Genomic DNA, 14,027 nt, shown 5'->3' on the forward strand with positions numbered 1-14,027 from the left:
GGACACAATGAGCCTCAAGACAAGCAGGTAGACGCATAGTGACTCGTCTGCGAAGGCAGTGCTTTGACAGAAGACGCCTGTTCATCCTGACCGCCGGTCAGACAAAGGGCTTCTTTTCCTTCTCTTTGATGTTTGGTTCTGGCACTTTTCAAATGGGTCAGTATTTTTTTGGTGTTCTCTTATGGTTTAGCAATAATTTTTGGTGCATCTTTTTCAGATTACAGTAATTCATAGTTTTTCCTGGTATCATAAGAATGGAATACAATTAAAGAATGTTTATTCTAAACTTTATATTAGGCATGTATTTATATTTTTTCTTTTGCTAAACTTTCCCTTAGACCTGTTAGTAGTTAGCAAAATTATTTGATTCCTCTTCCGACCTCCAAAGTAGATAACTAAAATGATAGAAGAAAGATCTAAATTTAAACAAACAAAGAAGTCCAGGGTTCACTATGAAGTCTCGTACGTGTTGCATTTGCATATGGATTGACGCTTCACAGAATGAAATTCTGTGCAAGTGGGATTACATTGTACACTTATGAACACTCATTTATTGAACACTAAAAGGATTTCTTATGTAGCTTACAAAAAGAAACTGAGCATGTGTATGTGTTTACTGTTTTTAGAAAAGCTGAAATTACTCTTGCTTTAATCTATTTGATGGTGTCTTTTCTAACCTTGAGAATGAAGCCTGTCACAGTGCCAGGCACACTGTAGGTATTTAGTAAGTATGTGTGCTGGCAGTCCTCATCTCTGTTCAGAAGGAGATCAGTGCTATTACAGAAGAAATGACAATGGCCATTATTCTTATTACCGTCTTCATCGCTGAATTCACTTAAAATAACAAAGCACTTTAATGCTTTCCAGCAGAATATATTTATTCAAACTCATCTGTCCCTCTTCATAAGACACTCATTTTCTAACCCACTTCCCATCTTTTCCTATGTTTTCTTAAAACATATCTGTAATTATTTAATGCCTATTCTAATATTACAGTTTTTGAAGGACTTGGTAAAATAGTAAAATTATCTCTCTATTATAACAGTAGTTGAATAGTTGCTCTAAAGGTACAGATCCATAAATATGTATGTGTAGAACAACATGCTAAGCTCAGCAAGGGTCAGAAAACTGAGGAAAGCTTGAGTTCTTGTCCTTGAAGAGCAGGCAGGTAGGAGGAGAATAGAGCGGTACATGAAGGTAGTCTCCACACAGTCCACAGACCTGTGCACTACACATCTAGAGGAAAAGTGTTCGAGTAAGAACACAGTGGCAAGAAATCGCTGCTTCATACTGAAAAGTCACATAGGGCGGCAGCACAGTGTGTGCAGAGGAAACTGCTGTGCACGACAGCTCTGGGTTCTAGTCTTGTCACCAGCAGCGGCTGGGACACACCGAGCAGGTTCTGGCTTTCTTCTCTCTTCAGCTTTTTTTCTGTGCCTAATTTTTCAACATTCCCCCCCTCGTCTATTTAGTGGATTTTTAGCTTAGCCTTCTACTTTTTAAGTATTGTGCTATCGCACATGGTTTTCTTTCCCCTCATAGACGTGTTTTCCTGTCCTTTTCCCCAGTTACTCTTGAGTAACTAATGTCCTGTTTTTAGCTATTATTAAGGAATATAGTAGTAATTTATAAATTAAACATATTTGCATGGTGTCTTCAAGAAGCCCTACTCACTTAAATAAGATTAACTGATGGGATCACTCACATATTTGTTTTCAGAGTTCTTTGACACTTGTGCCACAACATTTAAAACTCTAGGCTGTATGTTCTTCATTTTTAAAATGTACGTGCATGTCTGTCGTGGTGAGGGAAGGGAAGGCCAGCAGCACGGCCAGGGCTCCGCTCTTCTTGAGTGTGGCTGTCAAGAGCATCCGGTGGTGATCTTTTGTTGTCTGACCTCGGAAGCAGAGAATTTGCCTATGGCATTGCCTCTGAAGATTTTTATTTTCCTTTCCATTGAAACAGATTTATTGGTCTTCAGTTAAATTTAGATTATTATATTTTAGTAATTTTATTAGTCCAAATTCATCTGGTGGATTTGTCTTGCTGTTTCTAAATTGGAAGTGAGAACCTGCTAATTAACTAAATTTTAACCTAGAATATCTGAATACTTCAACGATATAATGTGTAATGTATATACCAGTGCTCTTTAAAATAAGCCCAATTTTTAATATATTTCTGAGAAAACTCCTTGCAATGTGTATTTTATTTTATTCTTGTCATGCAGTATTTTGCTTTCATTTATAAATCCCAAATAAAGATACTTGTGAGGACTGAACAGTATGTGACAAGACCAGAGAGTCCCGTGGTCACTTTGTGAGGCTCCTCTCCTGTTGCAGGGGACCAGCCTGCATACCTTCCTGGGGCGAGCACAGCGCAAAGCAGCAGGGAAGCATGGGGCCAGAGAGGGGAGCGGGGCGCACAGAGAGGGGAGTGGGGAGCGGGGCGCACAGAGAGGGAAGTGGGGAGCATAGAGAGGGGAGCGGGGTGCACAGAGGGGAGCGGGGAGCACAGAGAGGGGAGCGGGGAGCACAGAGAGGAGAGGGGAGCAGGGAGCACAGAGAGGGGAGCAGGGCGCACAGAGGGGAGCGGGGAGCACAGAGTGGGGAGCGGGGCGCACACTGTTCGGAGCTCTCGCTGCCTGGTCAGATGGACCACGTATTTGGCTATTATTCAACTTGTAGGCTTGGTTTTGTTTTTAAGTCGATGGCCTTTAGACCACTGGCCCTTTCTGTCCAGACTACAGCTATGAGACGTTGGGCAGGAGCTCTCTGGTCAAAGCGTGGACTGCTGTGATTCAGCACTTTTCCTGTGCAGGTTGCTTAAAGCAGCTGTTCCTTTTGTTGGCTGAATACTGTCTGGTTTTCATTCCTGTGTAATTTACCTTCATGGAGATTAAGAAAGCTCCTTTTTATTAAATAAGCTTGAAAACAAGATGAATGCACTAGGTTCTTGGGTAGAAAATATTGGATAGCTCCCATTATAATGAGCATTTAAAAATCTGCCCTCCAAAAACTGGAAAATGCATTCCCTCTTGTGTGGAAAGCAATATAGTACTGAAATATTCCTCCTTAATTTTGGTCTGAACGAACAAAAGTGTCTGTGTTTATTCCTGCCTAATGCATCACAAATCTGCTGACATGCTAACCTTGGAGTCTTGGCTGGCGTTAATCAGGCCTGTGCACCGGCAGGAAAGATGTACCTAATGCACTCCATCAGTGCGGTTTGCATATGGGAGTTCTCACAGGGGAGCTGCCCTGTGCCAGCTGAGGGTTACCTGCCCACTGCAGTTATTGTATGTAATTATCGAACCAATCTGTTCAGCCCAGCAGGGTTTAGATGGTAATCATGAAGCAACACTTTGGAAAAGAAAGATGTAAGGCACTCTCCCCTTCTCTCATCAGTTATATGAAGTTATAGCCACTCTTACAGCTATTTTAAAGAAGCAATGCCTCCATATACAAATCCGTTAAGTGAATGCCTTTTCAAGTTTCTTAAGGCTTAGTCAAGTTGTTATTTTTTGTATATATGACGTATTTTCTTAGGAACATGATGGGTATCTGAGTGGTGACCTTTCCACAGTCACTTTACGCATGTTTTGAAACAGTGGGGTTCGCCGTAATACATAGATAATAACAGTTCTGACCATTTTGGGGGCTAAGATGAGTTCACCATTCTCTTGTAGTACTCCGTGGAACAGAACCCGAGATTGCCATCAGAGAAAGAACAGTGTGCTGTCAGCAGGGACACAAAACGGCCTGCAGCAAAGACATTCTCAGATGAAGTCTAACTTAATGCTAATTGTTAGAAAATATAAATGAGAACATTCTGTTGCATTGAGTCTGTGAAATTTAGGACCTATCAAATGGTTTCTTAAATGATTTCAACTTATTTTAGGTTACCTAGAGAAGCTTTGAATTAAAATTCGGATTTCTACACATTTAAATTTGAAACTGTGGGGAAAAGTTGTATGAAAATCACATGTATTCTGTTTATTACTGGGGTCCCTTTGTTATTGAAGAGAGATTATAGGTGAGGTCAGACTTGGCCATGGGCTTAGCCCTGGGAGGAAGCGGGGCCAAGGGAAGGGTGGACCGTGACGAGCACACGCAGCACCGAGCCAGGAGATCGGCAGCCGGAGCCCAGATGGCTTTGGAGATCGTAGGAAGACTATTCAAGGCTCTTCATTTGTGATATAGTTTATTTTTGGCCGTCTTATTTAAACTTTTAATAAAAAGAAACATATATTAAGAGTTCACCATTATTGATTCATGAACAGAATTTTACAGCCAGTGTTCTGCTGGACAAACACTGAAAGACACACGTGTTCTACTTTTATCAAGTAGATGCCGTCCTCTCCACGGCAGAGAGTGGGAAGAGTGCATGTCAGCCTGCGTGGGTGGTGACCGCATTTTAAAAACATTTTGTTAGGAAAGGGAGTTTCTATGATCATCCTGTTGGTTAAAGCATATCTTTTGACACTGGATTTTAAAAAAAACATAAGAAGTTAGAAGTGAACGCAACAAATGCACCCACCCTGCAGACCAGCTGTAGTCCAGAGTTGTCTGGGTTCCGTTTGTTCAGTTTCCCATCCTTCCCTGAGGGAACCACGGTCCTTGAGCTGTGACTGTGTTTTCCTGTTTCTGTGTTTTGACACACCACGCTTATACAATGATCTGTGATGAAGTGTGTATTTACTTGCTTGGCCAACAGACTACATCTCTCTCTCTCTCTCTCTCTCTCTTTCTCCCTTAAATTTTATGTGCAAGAAGCGAAAGAAAGAAATGGAAGAAAGTACAGAATCTAGTGTAGAAGCTATGGATTGCTCAAGTGTGCAGACGGAGGAGGCCGTGCAGACCCGTAAGTTGGACACTTGTTTAAGCTTCTTCCACATTAGGCATAAACTATACATCTTCCCTTTATAGGAGGGGTTAATTCTTTGGGTTAAACAGTTTGATTTTACTGTAATATAGCACATGGATGATTTTAAATTGTATAGAACATATCACCGTGTCTTCCGTACTTATATTACGTGCTTCATTCTTGACAGTGATCATGAGGCTGGGCCTGGGAAGTTACCCCTCATTTTGCAGATTTGGAGCTTGAAACACTGAGCCATTAAAAGGCAGAACAGTTGTGAGGGTGTGAGGCGGAGGCCAGAACTCTGAACCCTTAACTCACAGGGCAGTGACTTCTGCTTCCTCACCCTGATCCACGTCCCTGAAGACGACGGTGAAGGCAGGAGTCAGACAGGGAGTGCCAGGCCTTAGTCACAGCGGCAGCTCTCCACTTGCCTGCGGAGCCCGCTGGTTTCTCATGAATAGGCCTCCTCTTTCAGCAAGTTGGAAGCCAAGGCAAAAGCTTCACATTGCCACTTTCCAAAGGCATTTGTTAGATAGCTGTGACCTGCTGGAGAGGCGTGTCAGTGGTGCACAGGGGCAGGCGCGCCCTGAGCAAAGGCCCGAGGGCCGTGGAGCTGGGCGGAGCTTGTCTCCTGTTCAGAAAATTGCTGGCCATTGCTCCTGGCTTCATGATGTTTTTCCTGGTCACCTGTATCAGCTCTGTCTAGCTTTCTTATTTTTAATAATTTCTCTTCTGTCTCTCTGCCTTTTATTATCTTCTTGGCCCTGAAATATTTCTTGATTTTTAATAAAGGGTTTATTTTTGGTAAAAGTTTAGATATACCAAGCATAACTGGAGGCACACCGGCCATGGAGTCAGGCCTATGATGTACTGTAGCTTCCTTTTGACAGTGGCCCTGGTGAGGCGTGGAAAGCAGAAGTATCCACCTTCCACACAGAATCATTTGCCTGCTTTTATTAGCCACGTCCTCTTCATTGGTACTGCAGATAGAGCGTCCTCAGGTTTATCTGCCTTTACTCCCGGAGCCTTGGCGTCTGAGAGGAAGTGAGACTCACTCTGGAGGCCAAGGTTGTACAGCAGTGCCTCTTTTTCCTGCTGCTGTCTTCTGTCTGCTACTGTTTTCCCCTCTCCCCTGTCTTGTTCATTTTGTTATTAGGAAGTGAGGAGTCCCAAGGAACAGTGCGTCGAAGCATGTCTCAGCCAGAGGCTGGCAGCAGCAGCTTGTGACAGTGAGTGGGAGCACAATTAAGGCACATTTATAGAGAGTAATGTTCTTACTTAAAAAATCTCTTGAATTTATAACTGGCAGTTTTAGTTTAGGAAGGGCACATTGTTCTGATAAGGCTGGTGCCTTTACCTATAAGGCAGAGTCACGGTGAGTCTGGGAAGACTGTGGCTCTCTTAACTGCCTGCAGGTAACTTGTTACCTGTACTTTGCTTAGTGAGCACTGGAGATACTTGTTTTGATAGATAAGTGACTTTAAATTCAGTATAACTATGAAAAAAATGTTTTTAGTTTCTAAAATTTTAATGCAAGGTCCTTATACAGATGGTTTTTCCTGTAAGAAAATATATTCTTATTTTGTTATTTTATTAATGAGGAAAAAAAGATGACTCATAGATAATTTAAGGAGAACAATTCATATTTTTATATAACTTAAGATGAAAAAGAATAATTAAATTCTCCCTTATATAAATTCTGAATTTCTCTACTTAAGTGTTTTTTATTTTCTCATCACAATTCATTTTCACCCTAAAGTACAAGGCTAGTTAAGGTATTTTACTATCAAAATGTTCATAAAAGAGAAATGTTACCTGAGATGGCAAAATGTTACTATTTCTAACAAAAGAGGAAAGAACTTGCAAGCCAAGAGTTTTTGTAAGCATACAAATATATGTACTTGTCAGTTTTAATAACTTGAAGAAGGTACATTTAAATTTTTTAATTTTTAAAAAACACTTATACCATTCAGTGAATTTTGTGTTTAGGGCTTTAAGATTTTGTGTCATAAATGTGTTTCAAAAATGGTTACCTCTAACAGCAGCTTTAGAAATGTCAGTTTCTTCATTAACAATTTTATTTTCAAACACAATTTATGGTTTACAATATGGTAAGAGATTTTTCTCACTGTGATCTTTCAGAATGCTGTGCCTAGCAAAATGGGAGCAGCTTTCCTTTAATGTCTATTTAGACCAGTTTTAAAGCGTGTATAATTTTCTTGATACACCTAAGCTCATTTTGAATAGTTGGGGGCCTGTTGTGTAAGAACGCATTTTGAAAGCTTTCTGCGTGGCATTGTGGGGCTTTCTCGAGAGAGCGAGGGTGACGGGGTGGTTTCCAGGAAGAACAGAGGCCTCTAAGCCTTTTATTTTTATGCAAGGCATAATTTTTACCAATTGAGAAAATTTGGTTATTTGCTGCAAGTAATTTTTCCCCTTCACAAAATGATAAGCCTTTTTTTAAAAAGTGCATATTCTGGCGTTTCAAAATCGGGACAATATTTCAGAATTGTACTAAAAATTAGTTAATGTAGCCATGATATTTATGGCTCGAATACTGTGTCGCTTCTGGTCATAAAATGGAGACGACTCTTGTTGGTGTTATTTTTGAATCACCAGGGGTTTTGAACCGTTCCTGAAGAGTCCTTGGGAAAGCATGACTGATCAAGAAATAGGTATTTTAAGGGAATTTTCCAAAGACACAATCCACTTTTTACCACCCTTAATTTATAATGAGAGAAGAATATTCCATACTTGTATATGTTATTTTTCAGGTATCAGATTTTATACATTAGTTTTATATTTTAAATTAAAGAGATAAGAAAACAGCTTTTTTTCCCCTGCAACAATCAGAATTGATTACTAGGGAAAACATTGAATTGCTAACATGTAGCAAAGTCTCCAAGGTGCATAGGACTGTATATACTGAATTCGGGTCTCAATGGGATTTTGAGTTGCAATTAGAGACTTTAAATGCAAATTGAAGGGAATAAAGAGCAATATTAACAGTAAAATGTCAAATTAGGGTATAACGAGAATCATACTGTTAGAATATAGCTACGTCATTATCACTGCCCTTTGAAATGTGCCTGCAGATTGTGGGAAGGAAGATAGCATAGTATAGATATTGGCCCTGATTTTCTAATACTTCATTATGCCAATATTATAATCAGAATGGTTTTGATTATCTATGTAGAATTAATTTCACAATTTTTAAAAACCTAAAAATCTGCCATTTGATTTTTGCAATACAAGTCTATATGTTATAAAAGTTGAAGAAAAATCTCAAATTATTAAATGAACCACAGTGTATAAGCTGTGTATTGAGTGGCAGGGGGGAAAAGATATTCATTATAAGCTTAAAATCTATTATAATTCAGCTGTATGTCAATGAATAGAAAGTGTAATTTGGAAAAAGAAAAAATGTTAACTTTAAAACTGATTTCCCGCCGAGCGTGGTGGCGCACGCTTGTCATCCCAGCATGCGGGAGGCTGAGACCAGAGGATCGCGGTTCGCAGCCTGCCTCAGCTACTTAGTGAGGCCCTCTGCAACTCAGTGAGACCCGGTTTCAAAATAAAGAAAAAAAAAAAAAAAGGCAGGGTGTAGCTCGGAGATCAAATATCCCTGGGTCCCATTCCCAGACCTGCAGGGGAAAAAAAAAAACAAAAAAACCTGATTTCCCACTTAAGTAACTAAATATAGTGAGACCCTGTTTCCAAATAAAGTATAAAATAGGTCTGGGAGTGTAGCCCAGAGGTAGAAAGCCCCTGGGTTCCACCCTCAGTACCACACACACAAAAAAGACATAATAAAAAACCTTTAGAGCCGGTGGCGCACATTTGTAATCCCAGCAATGGGGAGGCTGAGACCAGAGGATTGTGGTTTGCGAACAGCCCCAGCTACTTAGTGAGGCCTTCCACAGCTTAGTGAGACCCTGTTTCAAAATAAAGAATAAAATATAGGGCTGGGGGGTGTAGCTTGGAGGTCAAATGCCCCTGGGTTCTATCCCCAGCCCCGCAAATAAATAAAAAACCTTTAGAAACTATTCATTATTACACATGTATGGTAGAAATTTTGTTCCAGATCAAAAGAATGTTGCGTCCTTTTCCGAAAAGAAGTACATATGTTGTTGTTTGGAACATTTGTGCTTTGGTCAGGAGCTACCCAGGCTCTCCCTTGCTGCCACCGCTCAGTTGACAGAGGGAGGCTGGAGGCGCAGGCAGGACGTGGCCGCCGCACACCCAGCCAGGCCCCTCCTCCTGCGAGTCAGTGGGAGCTGGCCAAGGAGTCTCCTTGCTGGGCAGAGTTCCCGTGCCCCTGCCTGGGAGACACTTAGATCTGTTCCAACCAGGAAGAGATGGGGGATCGTCGTAGGAGGTTTGCACCAGTGTCAACTCTTATTCCTAGCGGAAAGAGTCTTCATTTTAGCATAGTCCAGTGCTGTCTTGCCTAAGAGTAGGTACTAGGCTTGGAAAGTGAAATTCCTTGCTTTTCATAAGTACCATGCATCACCTCATCACTTACCCCACGGAGTGAATGCTGGTTGCTGTAGTTTACATTTGGGGTTAGTATTTTACATTTTACAATAAAAATGTGGGGGAGGCGTATTTTAGGACTGCTGTTAAACTGTGTATGTTTTTACCAGTAGAAAAGTTCTTATATAGGTGAAGACTAAAAAGTAGACTCTATATTTTTTATATATTTTAAAATGACCGAATTTCTTAAGATTTTCAAGATATTAACAAGTGTACTTCAAATTTTATCTCCATGAACCATTAATTAGATTTTAAAATATTGATTTATAGGAATTTATATTTCTGTCCTTTTGTATATATGTTAGTTAATGATTTAAATTTTTTTAATTTTTATTTCTCTTTAAGGTTCAAGAACGAGAAAGAGAATCCAGAAGTAAATTATGTGAACCAACTTTTCTTTGTTTCCATTTGACTTTTTTCCTTTCTGTTTGTTTTTCTTAATTTTCATATGAGTTGTGGGGTGGGAGAATAATACCTATGTCTTTGAAAAATAAACTTTTTTCATTAAAATAAGTGCTTCGTACAATTTGTTAAAGGCTAATTTATGAAATTTCAAAATCTTTAGGTTATATTTTTGGAACTTTCACAATCTGTATATGCTTGAGCTTTTGGAGTCCATATAAGAAAGATTACTCTGAATGTACTTTTCCTAATCTAATTAAATTGTACATTTCCCAAAGTGGACAAATTTTTTTTGGTCAAAGCATTTGCTTTTAAAAAATGCAAAATTTAAAGATCTCTTTTGCTTGATACAAATATAGTTTCTTGTGGCAATAAGATTTTGTTTGTACCTGTTTTGTTTTTCTCTGCAAGCATTATTAAGCACCTGCGGTACACACAGGAGGTTACAAAGATAGGCGAGGAATAGGGAAGAAAACGTGGAGTAGGTAGAGTACGCCCAGGACAGAGGACGCACCGGCCTCAGAGTCAGGTTACGTACGATCACGTCATGTCAGTGTGAAACAGGAGTGACAGGAAAACATTAACCAGGTGCCCACCGGTGGCGAGCAGGCGGGTCCGCAGAGCCTGGCCCCTTTAAGGAGGCCTGTGGACTAGCTATGTGTAGCTTACTGTTCATTCACAGGAGTTTATTTTTCTTACAAGTTTCATTTGTGTAGCAAATACTGTAGAGTTTTAGTGATGAGAAATTATAAGATGTAGCTTTTTTTTTTTAAGTTGTCTTGGGAACAAAAGCTCAGACTTTAACATATTTTTGAATGATTTCAAGATATATCTCTAAAAATTTACTTTGTTGTTAGAGAAAATGAGATTGGACATATTTTTTAATGGTTGGGATACCTTATCACGAACTATGTATGGTGTTTTTAAGTGGCATATGATGGGCACATTTAAATGTTTAGGTATTTTAATATGTACTCAAAATACATATTAAGCTGGTGGTTTCTCTGCTGCTTAGGACAAGCCTAAAGCAGGTATTTTAGTTTTTTAAAGTGAATTGAAGAAAATATTACGTAAGTAATTATACAAGCAAATTGTGGCATACCAAAAATTGTCAAGCTTGTACCAAGTATGAGAAACTGAGCCAATACAGAGACTAACCTTTGGCTCTTGGATGTGGACATTGAGTTGTCATGTGAAGTGTTTATCATGGTAATGGTTAGTAATTTAAAAATACAAAACAGATCTATAGACTTCTTTGAAGATTAACTTAATGCCTCCCAAAGTTCTAGAATTAAGTGTCTTTACAGAGTAGAGAATTAGATTCTGAGACTCCTGCTCTCTGAAATGTTGGATTTTAGTGCTTACTCATAGTGTTATGGTCCCGAGTTTATTTGCAGCACCTAAATCCACTCCCAAGATCTGTTTTAAACACATTGACGCTTAAAATAGGATAAAATGTGTGTGATGTGTTTTTATATGTATGCCTTAGTCTTTTATTTCTCAAAACACAAAAAACATAGCAAAACCTGTTGGTTAAATATTAAGAAAACAAATATTTCCTCACATATTGTTTTAACCAAGTGCTGACATTTTCTCGAACGTATTACTGTATTGGCAGGGCTGCAGAAGTTAGTTTGATTCATCAGCTAATCCCTTGTTCTCCTATGCCGTCCTTCTCTGTCTCGCACAGGTGTTTCCTACACCCTTGATTGTTGAGAAACGTTTAAGCACCTTCACTTCATTTAGAGTTATGCCTTTTTCTTTGCCCTTTTTGGTTCTGTAGTTGTTATTTTTATCTTGTATCTGTTCGTTTTCCTTCCGGTCCTTGAATGGAATGGGTTTTTCATCTTCGGTCTGCCTTCACCATCCAGCTCCCGTATTCTAACATTTTCTCGCCACCATTGTGTCCTGCCTTCTCTGCCATTTCTTATTCCTTAGGAAGCTGAGTTTCCTAGTGTGTGGAGGGTCTACACCTCTGCCAGGTTCCTGTCCGCACAGCAGCAGTTAGATGTGCTGTACATTTTTTAGAAAGCAACTAAGTCCTGAAGCAAAAGAGCTTCTAGGTGTTCTTCAATAGTAATTTAAGACTAATAAACTAGAGTTATAAAACCCTGATTATTTCATTGAATTACTAGATTAAATGTGCATAGAAAGACCCAAGTTGCATAGCAATAAACTAGTGGTGGGAATTTATGTGTTTGTATGTATGTATGTATGTATGTATGTATGTATGTATGTGTCTATCTATCTATCTATACACCTTTGAGCATTATATTCTTATTGTTTTTAAATTTTTCTTTTGATGCTCTATATTCTTTGGATTATCAAGGTATGTTAATAATCTATGATGTTTCTAGAAATGTTAGTACATACAGAAAAATGTCAAAAGGCAAACCAACTATAATATTAACACCCATGGTGACCACTGTTAACATTTTGTTTTCTTCCAATTTTTTCTTACATTTCATCTATCTTAAATACTTTATGTGAACTTTATATTCTGCTTTATAAAAGTAGCATTAAATGCTTTAAATGTTATTACAGATACTTCATGAGTATAATTTTTACATTTCTGTAGTATATTTTCTTATGAATTAATGATGCTTTCACGACCATTTTCCTAATATTGAATGTCTAAGTTTTCAGTATTGGCATTTTATAAGCAGTATTATTGAACAAAATTAGGTTGAATATTATGTATGAATATTTCCTTAGATTTTAAAAATGAACCACTGTGTCAGACTATGAAGTTGAAAGCTAGATGCATATTATCAGATTACTTTGTAAAAGTCTGTCAGTTAACAGCTTGCCCAGTAAATGAGAGCGTGAGTTTTGTCCTCCTTGAGAGCTGTGGACTGAATGTTCGAATCCCTATGTTGACGCTGAGTTTCCGTGTGATCGCATTAGAAGATGGGGCCTTTGGAAGGCAGCTGGGTCATGAGGGCAGAGTCCTTACGGATGAGATTAGTCTCTCTTGTAAGAAGAGACGAGATAGATGATCTCTCTGCCTAAACATGACTGTCTGCACTAGGAACAGAATATGCTGGCACTTTGATTTTGGACTTTGTAGCTTCTAAAACTATGAGAAGTAAATGTTTGTTTTTAAATCACCTGATCTTTGCTATTTTTGCTATAGCAGCCTGAACTAAAAGATGTTAAGTATTATTATTATATTATTATTGCTTAATTAGGTTAGATTGCTAATAAACCCGAACAATTCTTTATTTAGCCATTCTATTTTTTCTTTGGTTTGTATGTATTGCATATAGTAATGACCTTCCTCGATTCACCTTTTCTCCTGTTGCTGACTTTTCTGTTTAGTTTTTGTTGGATGTATTTTTAATATTTAGAAAGATTAATTATTATTTTAATGCATCAAATCTCTTCATTACGATTTTGTTGTTTTAATATATTTTCTGTCCAGGAATCAGAAATATTTGCTATGACTTTTACAGACTTTTTGTTCTGATCGTTCTAACTTTGCAGTCCATATGGAGTTTATTTTGCTGTGTGTATGGCATGAGGGGAGGGTCACAGTTTTTTCTCCCCGAAATAGCTAACCTATTTCTTCAGTACTATTCACTAAGTAAATTATATTCCTGTCCCCACTCCATGCTGGTTTGTGGTGCCTGCTTTATTCATTCTAAATTCTTATGCCATGGTCTGTTTCTGGACTCTGATTGCATTGATCTGTCTGTGTATTCTTAGACCAGCACCACACTGATTTAATTATTGCCATTTACTTTTATTTATTGTTCAAATAACAAATCAAAACGAAAGATAAGGTTCACATATGAACCCAGCACTACTGCAGAAATCCAGTTCTTGTCCTTTGGCTAGGTATTTCTAGTCCCATTTCATGGCTACATAATTTTTTTTTCATAGTTTAACAGTTGTATAGATAAAATTTTATAGTTTTTATTAAAGATCCACAGGTTATTCTTAACTCCCTCATCCATTGACTCCACTGATACAGAAAGTACAAGATACACTAAAGAATGAATGTCTATTTAAATATAGCTTCATACACTGTATTAGTAATTCTGTACAATGTACTGTTGTCCAGATGGTTTAGAAAAGTCTCTATCACTTGTGTGTTGTTGTACAAATAAAATACTTATCATTTCCACTGCACTAAGGATGTGTTTATACATATAATGGGGAGTTCTCTTTTATTATGGCAGTAGCATTTTGCAGCTTATCATAGCAATTCTGGATTTTTATAG

At 38.5% G+C, this 14,027-nt stretch overlaps 1 protein-coding gene across 1 annotated transcript in view; it reads left to right on the forward strand.

Annotated features, from left to right (window-relative positions):
- The window catches only part of VRK1 (VRK serine/threonine kinase 1), a gene marked incomplete at both ends in the record, with an annotated part of 51,868 nt that extends 42,092 nt beyond the window's left edge, over positions 1-9,776 (forward strand). The window contains 2 exons of the mRNA XM_080708135.1: positions 4,770-4,860; positions 9,745-9,776. Coding sequence (XP_080564261.1) covers positions 4,770-4,860; positions 9,745-9,776 — 123 coding nt within the window. The remainder of the gene's footprint in view (positions 1-4,769; positions 4,861-9,744) is intronic.
- Positions 9,777-14,027: the final 4,251 nt, after the last annotated feature.

The sequence above is a fragment of the Muscardinus avellanarius genome (genome assembly GCF_963383645.1).
Source record: "Muscardinus avellanarius genome assembly, chromosome: 12".
Taxonomy (NCBI): domain Eukaryota; kingdom Metazoa; phylum Chordata; class Mammalia; order Rodentia; family Gliridae; genus Muscardinus; species Muscardinus avellanarius.